General features: G+C 44.3%; 1 protein-coding gene across 1 annotated transcript; it reads left to right on the top strand.

Annotated features, from left to right (window-relative positions):
• The first annotated feature begins 2,669 nt into the window (after positions 1–2,669).
• LOC123860267 (large ribosomal subunit protein P1-like) lies at positions 2,670–15,923 on the top strand. Its single transcript, XM_064587511.1, has 2 exons — positions 2,670–2,707; positions 15,539–15,923. The coding sequence occupies exons 1-2, from the start codon at positions 2,670–2,672 to the stop codon at positions 15,921–15,923; spliced, it is 423 nt and encodes a 140-aa protein (XP_064443581.1).
• Positions 15,924–17,500: the final 1,577 nt, after the last annotated feature.

The raw sequence follows: 17,500 nt of genomic DNA, 5'->3' as shown, positions 1-17,500 counted from the left end.
GCACCTGAACTTGAATGAGCAAGCTGACCTCTCAAACTTCTGCTTTACCACCAGCAAAATGGGGTTGATAACCGGCACCCTTCTCTTAGGGCTCTTGCAGAGTCTGAGGTCATTCATGTCCAGTGCGTGGCACAGTGAGAGACCTTGATAAGTATTAGCTGTGGAGGAAGGGCTGGCCCTCCACAGCCCCCGCCCTCACCCTTGAGGACATCCCATGCCCTTTATTCCAAATCTGTGATCACAAAGCATTTGGTCTCTTGGTTGGGCCTGAGAATGAATTCTGGGGATTGGTGAGGAATCTGTCCTTCTCTATGTGAATGTTTTTGCATTCTGGTTGATCACTTCCAAAAGGAATTTCTCAATTGAGGCTTGAACCTGAACTGACAGGGTTCAGGCATAGACCCCAGACCTGTGGGGGCTTTCCCTCTCCCCTCCCTCCAAACACACACATGAGATGCAGCCACCTGGAGAGAATCTGTCAGAAACAGCCAGGCATCTCTCACCATATAAAGAGCAATAGCAATCATTTTCATCATGACCATCATCATCATCATCATTGTCATAGGTTCATAGGGCACATGTGCATTAAGGACAAATGTGAGCCATTAGTACAAGAATACTAATTTAAAGGAAATAAGATCATTCATTTTAACTGTGTTCTCCACTCTCCTGAGCTTCGGTGAAATTATACAACCAAACAAGCAGCAGACAGACACCGGGTTGAACATGGTTACCAGAAAAACTCCCTGCCTTTGCTTTGTGATTGGCTGAGCATCTCCTGAGGGCAGAGAGCTTTTTAAGCAGCTGGTGCAAATGGATGCCTTTCTGAAATTAACCAGTTGATGAATGTCACGGGCATCAGGCTCCATTCCAGGGTTGGGCCAGCCTGTGCTCCAACTGCGTGTTTCCCTCATACCCTCCAGGGTCTATGACTAACAGGGAGATGAATGGTAGGGATGGGAGTGTTGGGTGGGGGGGAAGTTAGAAGGGAGCTACAAGATGCTCAGCCCTTGGGGGCTGGTGCTTTTCTCCCTTGTGCATCCTTGAATCTGTATGCAGGCCCTGCCATGTCCACAGTTTCTAGGCACTTGTTCATATAAGACCTCAGTCCAAGAGGAAGAGTACATGTGGTTTATGTATGTGGTACAAAGATCCTGTCTTTGGAGCAGGCGCACTTGACCTTGGCTCAGGTACTTATTCACTGTGTGAACTTGAGTCCGAATTTCCTCATCTGCTTATAGAAAAAATAAGACCTGCTTTACATAGGGTAAAGCAATAAACATATGTAAAAGCATATTTTATGCCACCTGGAACATACTGGGTGCTCAGTAAATGGTATGTTGATTATTGTTACTTTTATTGTTACTGAAGGAGCCAAGAAGGTCTAAATACAGATTTTACAGACCAAGAGTGTTGCTGTTAGAGACTTTTTTTTTTTTGGATTCTTCTCCTAATGGGTCTCCCTTCCTTCCTTCCTTTCTCCCTCCCTTTCTTTCTTTTTCTTTCTTCCTTTCTTTTTCTTTCTTCCTTTCTTTTTCTTTCTTTCTTTCTTTCTTTCTTTCTTTCTTTCTTTCTTTCTTTCTTTCTTTCTTTCTTTCTTTCTTTCTTTCTTTCTTTCTTTCTTTCTTTTCTTTCCTGAAGTATAGTTGACATACAAGGTGAATCCTTTTTTTAAAAACATATGGGTTTTGCCTATGCTGAGGTGTTAGTAATGCATATTAGCATATCTCACTTTTTTTATTCTTGACCTGAAAGAGGTGAAGCGTTATAATAGCAGCTCTGCTTACATCATGATGTTGCCTAAGGTTGAACCCATGCGCAAGGGCCACTAAAATGAGCCTGGTAGAGCGGGTGCCTGGCTGACTCTGTCGGTAGAGCATGTGACTCGATCTCAGGGTTGTGAGTTTGTGCCCCATGTTGGGTGTAGATATTACTTAAAAAAAAACAACAACAGCCAAAATGCATTTAAAAAAATAAATAAAATGAGCCTGGTAGAGTACTGTATTTTATACAAATGAGGCTGGTAACTGAGTTTCTCTAGGTAGACTTTGGAATGAGATCTACATGTGCAAATGCTTGTCAGTCCTGGTTGCTTCTGTCCTGACTGAGCAGCAGGGTGGGACCAGGATGCTCTTCACTTGGCTCTGGCCAGGTCTCTCTTGTGACCTCAGTCTCCTCATTTGCAAAATGAGAGGGTTGCATTTTAATGGTGACAGACCCCAGGAGTGAAGAAGAGGAGTGGTTGGAAGAGCAGATCAGAGATGAGTCCAGGGCTAGTAAATCTGGTTATGAAGAGTAGCAATTTCTGCTTCCCAAAGGACCTTAGGAAACCAGACTCAATATTTCTGAGGCCACCTTGGAAATGTTATAGCCCACTCCCGAGAAGGCAAAACTATGTGTGTGTAACCCAAAGAGGCAAAGGTTGTATAAGGCTAAACCACCACCCAGAGAGGGAATTAGATTTCAAAGCCTCCGAGTTTAGCCACATGCTGCACCTGTCTCCTTCTTTCTTTCTATTAACACAGGCTGCCCCTCAAACACCTATTGACCATTAATTCATAGCCAGCAAATCAGCAAACCTGCTGGTACTACTGTTTGCAACCTAAGAATTTGTGCAATAAAGTGTATTCTTCTTAGGGGTTGTTAGCATATCCCAAGGCCAATTGTTGATGGACATCAGCTGGTTACTGGACTTCCGCTATGACAAGTAGGTCCATCTAATAATACTTGCCCCCATGTGTTCCCTTGGCTCTTGACCCCTGCCATGGTGTAGTTACGACGTGCACTGAGCCTCTTCTCAAGTCCAATTCCTCTGTGCATTGCTCAGTGATGTCGAGCAAGAGCCCTGGAATCAGAGAAGCCGGTTCCTGTGCCCACTCTGCTACGTACCTGCTGCGTGACATTGGGCACATATGCTCCTTCTTAGCCTCAGCTATATCATCTGCAAAATGGGCAATAGCAACTCCGTCCCAGGCGTTAAAAAACAAAACCCAACTGAGTACATTTCAAGATCTAATTGGCTTCATTAACCAATTCATTAATCGTGCAGCATCCTGTTTAGCAAGTACAGAGATGCTTCAAGGAGATGCAGAACATGGAAGATTTTTATAGGAAGGACAGTGGGAAAAGAGAGTTATCAGCAACAGAAAAGAAATGATTGTTCCAGGCAAGATCACATTCCCTTAGGGGGAAAGGCAGGGGGTCTTATTAGGCGGATTACCTCATGTTCCTTTAGGAGATGGAGGGGGCCCCCGTGACCCATTACCTCATTGGTGTATATCAGAAAATTCCGGACTGACAGGCTAACACTTACATTTCTGGGGAAGGTTGGAACTGCAATTAGGTTAAGTATTAAACCTGGGGTTTGGTGACTTGGCCTGGCCCAAGTGATGACATTTTGGGCCTGTGGTTTTCTTTTTCACTCAGGCCAGTTGCAAAGATCAGTCAAGGTCACCTGCAGGAAAAACTCATTGCAAACTGTAGGGCTCTGTGGACCTGCGAGCTCCTTGAAGCCTGATCAGTGATTTTGTTTTTTGTTGTATATAATATGTAATGCAGTGGTTCTCAACCACATAAGAATCATCTAGAGAGTTTTTAAAGAATACCAAGGCCTGGGCTCCACTCTCACTCATTTAATTGGTTTTGGGTGGAGCCCTGACGTTGGTATTTTTAAAAGATCCCAGGTGATTTTCCTGTGCAGCCAGGGCTGAGAACTACATTTGGCTCAGAGCTGGAGGCTCAGTTCTGCTGGATGAATGAATGATTCTATTTTTTTTTTTAAAGATTTTATTTATTTATTTGACAGAGAGAGACCAGCGAGAGAGGGAACACAAGCAGGGGGAGTGGGAGAGGGAGAAGCAGGCTTCCCCGCGGAGCAGGGAGCCCGATGCGGGGCTCGATCCCAGGACCCTGAGATCATGACCTGAGCCGAAGGCAGACGCCCAACCATCTGAGCCACCCAGGCGCCCGAATGAATGATTCTAATTATGACTTCCTCTCCCTGTCCTTTGGAGAAGTATGCTTTGTACCGGACGGAAGGATGTTTCCTGTGTCGGGTTACACTCAGGTGCCTGGCTATTTCTAGAACTGCTTTGCAAGAGCATCTGGACTTTCATGTTCAGAAGGTGCTCACAGTGACTGACATTCTGGTGGGCAGCACCTCTGAAGGCTGGGGTGGGGGCTGGTCTTGCAGCTGCTGTGTGGCCACTGGGCTGGCATCTTTAAGTGGCAGCTGACCTGGCTTGTGGTAGGTGGAAGAGAACTGGGTTTCCCTGGCCTCTGATCTACTCCTGCCAATTAGGTCAGGTCAGCCTCTGGCTATGTTACATGCTTTAGGAAGTTCCTGGAGGCTTTCCCCTTATTTACCTTGTGGAGGCACTTCAGTCAGGGTTTTTAATAGAACAACTCAACGTGAAATTAAGTTTCTGGGTGAGCCGGTCGTGAAGCGCACGGGTGTTATGACCCCAACTTTAGATTTCTTCATTTCAGCTTCTGACCCCTACTTCCTTCCAGGAAGAAGTCTTTTAGAGCATTCAGTCAGCCGCAGTGTGCGTGCATGCATGCATGCGTGTGTGTACGCGAGTCTTTCTCTCATACACCAACTACACCTTGTTTCTTTTTTATTTGTTTGTCAGAGAAAGAGTACAAGCAGGGGGAGTGGAGGGAGAAGGAGGCTCCCCACTGAGTAAGGAGCCTGATGTGGGGCTCTATCCCAGGACCCCAGAATCATGACCTGAGCCGAAGGCAGATGCTTAACCAACTAAGCCACCCAGGCGCCCCTACGCCATGTTTCAATACATCACATTTACTACAGATAGGTGTGTGGGAAGTCCTTCTTCTTTTTCCCCATCTCCAGGCCTGTCCTCTTTGAGCTTTCCTCCAGAATTCCTTCCAGATCCCTCAGTCAGGAGCAGCCACTCCCTTCAGAACTCCGGGGAGCCCTCTTTTTATGGCACTTCGCACATTCTCATTTTTTGCAAGCACCTCAAAGAAAAGGGGCACAGCGAAATCACAGGCAGAGATGAACTTAAACACCAGCATTGCCACTTACTTGCTGGTCAGACTTGGGCAAGTTAATTAACCTCTCTGGTCCTCATCTCTAAAATCAAGCCAGGAAGGCCTGACCTGGAGGACTGCTGGGAGAAGAAATGAGCTAAGATAAATAAGGTGATATAAGCAATGTCTGGAGCAGAATGGTGGTTGCTGTTGGGGACAGGGCTCGCTGGTGTTCTAAATCCCCAGCACACTCCTTTGTGCATTGAACAAGCTTCACAAACACCCACTGACTGGGGCTGGGTGAAAAGATCCTGGGATCCAAATCCTAGGACACTGACAAGGAAGACACGCTCTTTACCAACCTCCTTGTTAAATTAGAAAGATATATACACAGATATATTCTCTGGTTTTGTTTGTTCTGTTTCTTTAAGCGCTCTACAGTGCTATTTACGTCCTTCACTCTGCGGCAGAGAATTATAACCAGACAGGGTCATTTGGAGTGATTACTGAAAGGTGCTTCACGAGGATGAGCTAGCTCAGAGAGGAACCAGCGTCTTGTCAGGAAGAGAGGAAGGCCTGGGCATTTGGCAAATGTTTACTAAGTGGCAGGCCTCTCAACTCGGCCAGCTTACCAATGTAACATGATACATGGCTTGGCAGAAGCACTCGTACCCATAATACAGGTCAGGACGCTGATGTTCAGACAAGCTGGGCAACTGGACCAACTACACAAAATGGGACACAGCAAACCCGGGGATTCTTGGCTCTAAAACCCCCACTCTTGCCATGATATCACACCGAATTTTGTACCAGAGGACCTGTGATAGACTTGTGATTGTCACTCACCAGCCAGTGGCCTTCTTTCTGAGGCTCCAGTTTCCTCCCTCGCCTCAAGGGAGGGAGTGTTGGGCCACTAGGTGATGCTGGCTGGTTCTCCGGTTTGGGTCTCGGTGGCCAGCTGGCTGTACCTGTCACCGCTAGTCTCTGCGGCCCTCTAGCGGTGCTTTGGAGGATGTGGAGTGGCACCTTACCTTCCTGTTGCCATATTCACAGAGGGCAGATGCGGGGTGTCTGGGAGCTCGGCACCCTAAGGCCTTCACTGATGACCAAGACAGATGATGGGGCTCAGAGGAACCCTAGAGACAGAGATGAAGAGACCGGTCCAGAGCACTGCTATTTTAATTTTAATTTTAATTTTTTTAAGATTTTATTTATTTGAGAGAGAGAATGAGATAGAGAGAGCATGAGAGTGGGGAGGGTCAGAGGGAGAAGCAGACTCCCCGCTGAGCAGGGAGCCCGATGTGGGACTCGATCCCAGGACTCCAGGATCATGACCTGAGCCGAAGGCAGTTGCTTAACCGACTGAGCCACCCAGGCGCCCTAGAGCACTGCTATTTTTAAAACTTTGGTCCTGTTTGTTCTACGCTGTATCGGGAACTCTCACTCATTCTTGAATGATAAAGAGTGAAAACCCCAAATGTGGATTAAAATTTTCATTTTAAATCCATTTGTGGGATGTACATATACCTGCCCTTGCTTGCCTCCCACCGGCTCTATACCATCAGGCTATCTTGGCGCCAGAGGGAGTGCCGAGAAGACGCGTGGTAGCCAGCACACGCAGGGTCAGAGTCTGGCTTTGCTGCCTGTGCACCAGCCGTGTGACTTCACTGGTCATCTCACCTCTACACGCAGAACGTCTAATCGACAAAATCAGGGGATCGGTGGTAGAGCCCTTGCAAAGTCTGACCTCTTATGCGCGTGCCTGGAGTGACTTCTTCTTTAGAATGGCAGAATTTTACCATCCCATCCAGTCTTTCATTTGGCTATTCTTGCCAATGGAAACATGCTTTTCTGAGAGTTGGGATAGAGGATGTTAGGTAAGGATCTTATTCGAAGCTATAAAGCAGAGTAAGGGGAGCAAGCATGGCCTCATGTTCCATCTGCATGCTGATGATGCTCACTTCTCCATGCACCTTTCCCCTGAGATCCAGACCTAGCACCTCCCTGTTTACTCCATTTGGAAGTCTAACAGATATTTCAAACGTAACATGGCCAAACAGAGCTACTGATTCCCCACTCACAACTATATTCCCACATCTCAGGCTACCTCACCTTAGCAAATGGTACCACCATCTACCCAGGAACTCTGAAAGCCCTATTGGATTCCTTTCTTTCACTCATATCCCTGCACCTAGGCTTTCAATAAACCCTTTGGCTCTACCTATAAAATATATCTCAAAGCTGACACTTCTCCCATCTCCACTGGCTGCTAGAACACATCATCTTCTCTCTACCATCATAACCTCTCTAAGAGGTTACAGCCACAACCTCTTTTTTTTTTAATTCTTAATATACTATTTTATTTTTTTTATTATTATGTTATGTTAATCACCATACATTACATCATTAGTTTTTGATGTAGTGTTCCATGATTCATCATTTGTGTATATCACCCAGTGCTCCATGCAGAACGTGCCCTCTTTAATACCCATCACCAGGCTAACCCATCCCCCCACCCCCCTCCCCTCTAGAACCCTCAGTTTGTTTTTCAGAGTCTATCGTCTCTCATGGTTCATCTACCCCTCCGATTTCCCCCCTTCATTCTTCCCCTCCTGCTATCTTCTTTTTTTTTTTTAACATATAATGTATTATTTGCTTCAGAGGTACAGATCTGTGATTCAACAGTCTTGCACAATTCACAGCGCTCACCATAGCACATACCCTCCCCAATGTCCATCACCCAGCCACCCCATCCCTCCCAACCCCCACCTCTCTAGCAACCCTCAGTTTGTTTCCTGAGATTAAGAATTCCTCATATCAGGGGCGCCTGGGTGGCTCAGTTGTTAAGTGTCTGCCTTCGGCTCAGGTCATGATCCCAGGGTCCTGGGATCGAGTCCCACATTGGGCTCCCTGCTCTGCAGGAAGCCTGCTTCTCCCTCTCCCACTCCCCCTGCTTGTGTTCCTGCTCTCGCTATGTCTCTCTCTGTCAAAAAAATGAATAAAATCTTAAAAAAAAAAAAGAATTCCTCATATCAGTGAGGTCATATGATACATGTCTTTCTCTGATTGACTTATTTCACTCAGCATAATACCCTCCAGTTCCATCCACGTCATTGCAAATGGCAAGATTTCATTCCTTTTGATAGCTGCATAATATTCCATTGTGTATATATACACCACGTCTTCTTTATCCGTTCATCTGTCGATGGCCATCTTGGCTCTTTCCACACTTTGGCCATTGTGGACATTACAGCCGCAACCTCTTAACCGGTCTCAGACTTCCACACTTTCCCTGCAATCCATCCTCCATCACGATCATTCATAAAAGCAGAGCAGAGCACCCCCTTGCTTAAATCCATCTAGCAGTTATGCCTTTGCACATAGAATCGAATCTTAAAGGCCTTATTTTGCTGTTCCCTGAGTGTCTGCCCGTCCAACCCTGCCACTCTCGCCAGCCTCCCCTTCCTCCCCTTGCCCATCACTCACCTCCTGTTGTTCTGGCCACCCTGGCCTTCCTCTGTCCTCAAGATGCCACAGTCTTTCTCTTCTCAGGGCCTGTGTGGGCTTCTCTGCCCCAGAGTCTCTTCCCCTAGATCTTGGTATGGCGTCCCCCTTTCTCCCCATCAGTAACACCTCTTCATCTCAAATGTGACCTCCTCTGAGCAGCCATCCCTGGCCACTGCACTGAAGCAGTCCCTCAGTCGCATTCCCATATTTAATGTTCTTTCTAACCCTGATGCATGCCTGGTATTATTTTATTTATTTGTTAAGAGTTAACAGGACAGGGTGCCTGGGTGTCTTAGTCGGTTAAACGTCTGCCTTCAGCTCAGGTCATGATCCCAGGGTCCTGGGATCGAGCCCCGCATCAGGTTCCCTGCTCACTCACTCTCTCTCTCTGTCAAATAAATAAATAAAATCTTTTTTAAAAAAAAAAGTTAACAGGACTCTCACACTAGACTGTAAGCCCCTTTAGGTCAGAGAGTGTGCTCATCTTGTTCACCGGTGATTCTCCAGTGCCTTCCCTTGTGCCTGTCACAAAGTTGGTGTTCAAAAATACTTGGTGAGGAGCTAACTGACAAGCTGGTAGGCACAGCTTGCTTCCCTAACTCTTAACTCTACAGAACTGTGTTCACCGTCCCAGCACGTGCTTTTGTCATCCAGAGGAAAAACATTCTCCAGTCATGGCACCTTTGCCCCATTCTCTAATCTTAATTGAGCACACTTCCCCAGAAAACCTGTTCTGGCCCAGCAGAGAGGGAAGCAAGGAGGGGAAGTGTATATGTGTGCATGGTGACTGTGTATTCATGTGTGCCCACGCGTGTGTTAGGGGGGAGAGCTGGGATTTCATTTTAGAGTTGAGCGTGGTAAATGATTTTCAGTTGCCTTCTCCACTACTGTGAGCCTAACTTAGTGTAAATAAAGCACCAGGTGGCAGCAGGGGAGTATTACTGCACTTCCTTCCCAGGGAATCGCCTGCTGTATGACGTGGACAGTTAGATAGCCCCTGCACAAAGAGCTTGTGACCAATAGATGGATTGGTTGTCCTTATATAAAGGTCTATATCTTCATTATCACAAACATATACACTAAGTGCCCTTCTCTGCAAGATATTAGGCAAGAACTGTAGATTCTTAGCAGACTGAGGGGTGGCGGGGGCGGGCTTGCTTTGTGCAGATAAGGGGAATGTGGATGGCTGCACAAGCCCAGAGCAGGTAAAGGGATGGTCACATATTGCAATTATTTGCTGCCTTGCTGTTTAGTTTATTGTTTGTTTCCTCCCCTAGCCTGAAGTTCCCTCGAGGGGAGGGACAAGTCTTTCACCTTTGAACTCTGAAACACATAGCAGAGAGCCTATCACATCACAGGGGCTTAATAAATATTTGTTGAAAACATGAGGAAAAGAAGTTAAAAAAATAAAACTGAGAAGGAAAAACAATGAACATTATACAGAAAGAAGTTAGGAGCATGCCTTGTATGAAATATATGAGTTGCATGCTCTTAATCCCAGTTTATGGTCATGTTCTTTCTTCTTTTTGTCCTCTTCAAGAAAAGGCAAGAATCCTGCCATGCCTGACTTCGGTGGAGTATTGGCCATCTAGAGGAGCTCTTCAGATCAGAAAATCCAGTTGAATGAGTGAGATTACTAGCCAGAGAAAATCCTCAAGACATATTTTCATTTAGCTGATCAGCACCGCCCACCATTCTTAGAGCTAAAAAGCATCAGTGTGCGCCTGGAGACCAGATTCTGTGTTTTCTTTTCTTTCTTTCTTTTTTTTAAAATTTTTATTTATTTATTTGAGAGAGAAAGAGAGCACGAGCTGGGGAAGAGGCAGAGGGAGAAGGAGAAGCAGGCTCCCCGCTGAGCAGGAAGCCCTACTCAGGGCTTGATCCCAGGACCTGAGCAGAAGGCAGATGCTTAACTGGCTGAGGCACCCAGGCGCCCCAAGATTCTGTTTTCAATCTTTAACATCTTAGTATCTTTATTATTGCCCACACCATGAAAGACAAAGGGCATGCAGCTTACTTCTCAGCACTTGAGCTTCTCTTGAGGTGAGGTTCCCTTCATGTCTTTTCCATGTCAACCCAGCGCCACCAGCCCCACAGCAGAGGGGTCCGAGAGCAGGTTTTTCCTCTCTGGGTGAAGAGGTGGTGGGATGAGACAGAGACGACTGACAGCCTTCAGAAAGAGGAGGGGCAGACAGGAAGAGCCCCAAGCCAGGGAAAGCTGTCGTCCAGGGCAAGGGACAGAGGAGGACACTGGGAAGAAGGGAGTTGAGGGTGTCTTAGGAGAGCTTAATGCAAGAGCAGCTTTCTCAGGTCACCTGCCTAAACCTGCAAGTGCAAATTAGATTTCAGATTAGATTTATATTCTGTTCAATTTCATTCCTAAATACAGCTTAAATTCTAAGGACAGAATCACTCCTATGTATCCTCTCCATTCCCCAAATCCTGTTTCCTCCTCCAGTCCAGGGAGTCTGAATTCGAACTTCCTTTAGTGAGAGGGAAAGTCTTTCCTTCCACAATAATGGATTAAAAGTCTTAAAACTGCCAACAGAGGTAGCACACTGGTGCGAATGAATGTCAAAACATACCTGAAAGCTCCTTTCCTGTTGTCTGGGGGGAGGGGAAGGAACCATAGAGGAGAAAGCAGGAACTGGGGACTCTGGCCAAGTGGTTTCTCTTCATCCCTGTGCTGAGAAGAGAGGCTGTGGACCAATCCTCTCTGCAAAGAGCAATGCAGGCATTTCAGCAGTGCCTAATCTCTGTTTTCCCATAATCTGTTCCACTTTTATAATAATTTCTAAAAATGAACACAAGCATTTTCTGAATTGTGGATGATTCCCTCTCTCTCTCTCTCTCTCTCGCTCTTTTAAAGATTTAATTTATTTATTTAGCAGGGAGAGAGAGAGCACAAGCAGGGGGAGCAGCAGGCAAAGGCAGAGGGAGAAGCAGGCTTCCCGCTGAGCAGGTAGCCCAGTGTGGGGCTCGATCCCAGGACCCTGCGATCATGACCTGAGCTGAAGGCAGACGCTCCAGAAAAACTGAATATGGCCTCCTAGTTTTGGTGCCTGGGTTTGTGTCTGTTTGTGATCACATTCCTGCCAAGTGAAGGCCAAACAATACCTCCAAATTATCTATAGATGAAGGTTTTCTGCTAGTTCAGGAAAGTAAAAGTGCTGGGAGAATTTTCATCACTACCATGTGACAGAGAAAAATAGAAACACCAAACTTGAAAGAATCTGTGCATGTCAGTGAGTATAGCATTTGTATGGTACTCATATTTTAAGTGTTTTCCTTGTATGCCTTATTCATACTAACTTACTACAGTTCAATAGCAGAAAATAGGTCAATATGCAATAACTAATTTGCTTAAAAGAATTTTTTTAAATTACAGTTTTTTATTTGGGAGGGCTATACCCCTACATTGATTGATCCATCCAAAAATAAATCTGTGGTTAAATGAACTCCATTTTTAAAAAAGAAATTTATCAGCAATGATATGATAATTCAAATGCACAGTCAGAAAAACCAAGTTAATAATAAGATGTTATGTTTTTCCCAATAAGCCCCGCATTGGCGATTTTGCTTAAACAAAACCGTACTACATGTCACATTAACTTAATGTGGTCAATTTGAATTTTTTTGGGTTTGCTTATATTTAATTTGTAAATTGAATTGGTTTTATAGTTGCTTATATGAGAGCTGTATGCATAAGGAGTGGAGTTTACACCTATTTTTATGATTGTACATATTTGTGTAATTTTATAATAAAGTCATCTAAGTCAATATATTAGTTAGTCATATATTAGTTAAGTTTGAGATAAATTCCCTGGACGAGACTTCCCAAAGTTTGTTCTATGGAATGCTAGTCCCAGAAAAGAAGCAACTGCAACAAAATGCATTTGTTAACCAATACATTTAGGAAATGCATTACAGCTCCCCTTTGGGAATTTACAGTACATGTTAGCCTACTTTTACATGAGAAAACTGTTTATGTACGCCTGCAGTTTTCCAAAATTATTTGACTACATGAAACTATTTTTCATGGAATCATCACTGAGATCTTACGAAGTTCTCCAAAACACAGTAATGAAGAATTGTTCTAGACTAGGGAAAAGCAGATCACACACTTCTCACTGAGGAGATAAGCAAGATAACCAAGTCTGAAGCTTTGATGGGAATGTGGTTCCAGGAGGTGGGAGGAATTAAAAAACAGAAATGTTTTCTTCTGCGAATGCTAATGATTCCTCTAAGGAAGGAGAGGTTGGGAGCATATTGAATGTCCAGGGTGGCTGTGTAGGCTGCTGTCCAATCTACAGCCAAACCTGAGGAGGACCACTTGTAGAAGCGAGAGAGACACACAGACAGGGATGCTTTCTTCAGTGTGGCCTAAAGGAGTAGACATTGGTGAAAGTTACTACAGAGCAGATTTCCCTATTTGTCCAGATGTCCAGAGATGAAATGACTGCACAGCACACGTGCTGTCCCTGAGCAGCTCAGACAAAGGCTGAATGGCAATGGGGATACAATTCAAGTATCAATTAAGTGGTTGGAATCAATGGTTTTTAACCTTGAGTTTCTACGAGTCAACCCTTTTGTGATCAAAATTGAGATATGTACCCAAGATAACAAGGTACCCTACAGGATCATAAGAACACTTAAGTGATCACCGTGTATTAAAATGTTGACTCCTTAAATCCTCCCCAACAACCCAAGGAGGGAGGCACTGATTTTATCCCCATTTAATGGATGAGTAGCTGTGATGAGGAAACAGTCATGCACATCACTGTCCCTTTAAATTAATGACCACAGACCTCAAGTGGGCACCGATGCTGCCCAGCTATCAAACTACATCTCTCTTCCATTTACTCTTCTCTCCTCAAATCTTCAGCATCTCCCCAGTCCTCGCTCATAGACGATCCTGGTACTTCCCGTGTCACAGAGAAAACTGGAGTAATCAAAGGAACTTCCACAATACTCCTACCAACTCCCATGCATTCTGCCCCCGCACTGTTCCTCCAGCTGAAGGATCTACACACCTAACTAGTCCAACTCTCGCACACTGTATCATCTACTCAAGGCCCTCACTCAGCATTATCCCCTCTTCCTCCCACAGTATCAATTGTCCTGTGTGACCAGTCATTTTCATCATATGCATTCTGCCATTTCTCTTATTTTTGAAAAACTTCATTGCTTTCTCCCTTGCCTTTCTTAACCCCATCCCCTTTCAGCTGTACCACATTTCTTCTTTGCTTCCCTTTATAGCAAATGCCTCAGTCAGCTAATTGTTAATGCATCCAATTCTTCTCTTGCCATTCTTTCATAAACTGACTCCAATCAGGCTTTCACCTCCACTACGCTGCCCAAACTGCTCTTGTCAAGATCACCGGTGGCTGCCAGATGGCTAAATCCAATGGACACGATCTTAGTCCTCTCCCCTGACCTATCTACAGCATTTGACATCATTGGTCATTTCTTCCTCCTGGGAACACCTTCTGTGCTTGGCTTCCTGGTAACACACTTTTAGCTTTCTTCCTCCCTCACGGGCTGCTCCTTCTCTAATACGTTGCCTGGTTCCTCCACTTCCTCCAGACCTCTTCATTTGGAAGTGCTTCAAGGTCCAGGTTTTGAACTACTTCTTTTCTAATTTCCCTGGTCACCTCACCTAGTTTTATGGTGTTAGAATGTCACCTAAATGCTGTGGACTCCAAATGTGTCTCGGGCCCACACCTTTCTCTTGAGCGCCAAGCTCTTATACTCCACTGGCTACTTGACATCTCCAGTTGGATGTCTAATAGGTGTCTCAAATGTAACAACACTAAGCTTCAGATCTTTTTCAGTGAATGCGATGCTGCACTGCCCGCATCCCCTTTCAGGATGGAGGCTCCTATCTCACTGGATCACAGCAAAGCCCCTGCCTAAGAATTGCTCTCAGCTGAAAGGAGCTGTCTTGCCTAAGGTAACATCCTTCTTGGAGGAATCTCCCTTCCAATGCCTGCTTGATGTGGGAGCTACAATGGCCTGGTCCCCTTGCCTTCATTTAAGACAACACTTAAGAGTCATCTAGCTCCACATGGGATCAACTGAGGCCTCTGTCAAAACTGGATCACTTCTCTGTCTGCCTGACCCTACTTGTCTCACTCTCATTACAGGACGGGCCCTGCAACACTAATCCCTGTCTCAGATCTGTTTTCTGGGGAATATGGCTAAGATAGCAAATATTGAGAATGTTCCTAGGAAACAGACTCTAAAAAAATATTTTGGAACTAGATCACCAGCTTATTGGCTGGGTGTGAAAGCCTCATAACTGGTGGTAGGTGGAGTCCTTGCTATAGTGGTTTTTAAAGCTACCATCATCAATTGTTCTATCAGTGATTGAGAGGGGTGTTGATATCTCTACTATAATTGTAGATTTATCTGTTATTAAATGCATACACGGTTAGGCTTGTTATCTTTAATCCTGGTTATATATCTTACTACGAAGTATAGTTTGTTTCCCTTTGTCTGGTTTAGTGATGTGAGTCAGTAAGTTTCATTTTTAGTCTCATATTTGCATATGTTTCTTTTTGTTCAGGGCCCCATTTAGATATACCTTTGCTGAGAAGCTCCTGAAGACAGAATTTATTTTTACCTCTGGCAATCATAATGAGCATGGAATCCACTGAGCACAGACTGCATGTGTTTGTTTTAATTTTATTGAGCACAGATTGCATGTATTAATTTATATATGGATTGGCTGCTCTTGGGTCAGACATATATCTGTTGTCCAAAATATGTGCATGTTGGGTGGGGAGTGGGGGGGCTGACATGATACAACATGACTGTACAGGGCTACTCCTTAGTTAGGGCCTATGGATGTGCCATTCCCTTAATGAAAAGTGGAGAACATATATACCATCGGTGACTAAATATAAGATGAGCCTGAAATATAAGATGATTTTCCTTGTAAGATTTATCCATGTAGCTGCAGCTAGGGTGCTCAGTCTTTCCAAGGAAGCTAAGGCCACAATGGGGTGAGGCCCTCACTTGACCTGGTGACTAGCACCACACTCGGCAGTGCCCGCTCAGCAACTGCCCACACCGTGGCCTCCCTCTTGGAGCTTGCCTGCATCTACTTGGCCCTCATCCTGCACGATGATGAGATGACTGTCATGGAGGATAAGATCAATGCCCTCCTTAAAGCAGCAGGTGTAAATGTTGAACCTTGCTGGCCTGGCTTGTTTACAAAGGCCGTGACCAATGTCAACATCGGGAGCCCCATCTGCAATGTAGGGGCTGGTGGACCCGCCCCAGCAGCTGGTGCTACACCAGCAGGAGGTCCTGCTCCCTCCACCAGGTCTGCCCCCACTGAGGAGAAGAAAGTGGAAGCAAAGAAAGAAGAATCAGAGGAGTCTGATGATCACATGCGCTTTGGTCTTTTTGACTAAACCTCTTTTGTAACCTGTTCAATAAAAAGTTGAATTCTTCAAAAAAAGATTTGTCCATGTTATTGCATGTAGCTCTAGCTTATTCACATCCTGTTTAATATTGCATTGTATGAATATACCATATTATCCATTTTTCAGTCGATATTCATATGTAACTCTATTGTTTTTCAAACTGTATTTAAAATGCTTGTTTATTCTGTCATACAACAGATAAAATTGTGAGGTCATACTTTTAGGAAAAATTACTAAATATATAAATTTCTCTCCACCCCCCCCATTTCCATCAGGGATAGCTCTTGCACATCTAAATATTATTTGTTTGATATCATTTAAAGCTAATTAATCTTTTGCCACCTGAAGTGCTTGGTAGTTCAGAATAAAATAATTGAGAGTGTGCTGTAACAGGAGGCTTTGCAAATAGCCTTCTTTTCTGAGTGGGAGTATTGCAAGAGAAATGAAAAACATGTCCACAAAGTACTTATACACAAATGTTTATAGCAGTTTTATTCCTAATAGACCCAACTGGAAATGACCCAAATTTCTATCAACAAAGTGAATGGATAAACATATTGTGGGATATTTATACAATGGAATACTAATTGGAATTTAAAAGTAAAATTATTGTTATACAAAATCTCAAAAGCATTTGGTCATTTTTGGAAGATCACACCTTCACTAGGTTGTGAAAGCCAAGCCAAGCCAAGCCAAAAGGGGAGTGGGTTAGGGTAAGATGTGGCTATATTAAAATGGCAAGAACAGTTTTTTGAGGAAGGAACATTTGAGGTAAGATTTTAAGAATGACAATGAGCCAGACATCAAAAGAGCTAGTGGGTAGTACTCTAGCTAACGGAACAGCAAGTGCAAAAGACTGGAGGCAGGAAAGGTCATGCTTTGTTGAAGAAGGGAGACCCCTTGTGGCTGAAGTAGCAGATAGAAGAAAAGACTAGGAGCCAGGTGGAGAGTTGGTATAAGGCTAGAGAGAGAGGCAGGAACTAGGTTATGTACACCTCTACAGCCTATGGTAAGGGACATACTCTTAAAATCAAACCTACTGGGGCGCCTGGGTGGCTCAGTCGTTAAGCGTCTGCCTTCAGCTCAGATCATGGTCCCAGGGTCCTGGGATCGAGCCCCACATCAGGCTCCCTGCTCCGCGGGAAGCCTGCTTCTCCCTCCCCCGCTCCCCCGCTTGTGTTTCCTCTCTTGCTGTGTCTCTCTCTGTCAAATAAGTAAATAAAATCTTAAATAATAAAAAATAAAAAAAAATAAACACAAGGATAATTTGGCAACATGTATTTAAAAAAATAAATAAAATCTACTGAGGAATAATGTATATAATAGATAATATTTATGTATAAATATATATATAATTTATATATTAGTATATTATATATTGGGGCAAAGTGTATATTATATATAGGGATATAATATATATATTTGTTATATATAGTTTAGTTATATGTTATTATATATTGAGGTATAATATGTATTATATAAGATATTATATATATATATATATTTTTTTTAAGTAAGCTCTAGGCCCAATGTGGGGCTTGAACTCATGACTCCAAGATCAAGAG

The sequence above is a fragment of the Mirounga angustirostris genome, unplaced genomic scaffold (assembly GCF_029215605.1).
Source record: "Mirounga angustirostris isolate CCGP_5_RB_7025 unplaced genomic scaffold, mMirAng1.0.hap1 SCAF_4, whole genome shotgun sequence".
In the NCBI taxonomy this organism is placed as follows: Eukaryota; Metazoa; Chordata; class Mammalia; order Carnivora; family Phocidae; genus Mirounga; species Mirounga angustirostris.
This window is presented reverse-complemented; position numbering and strand designations above follow the sequence as displayed.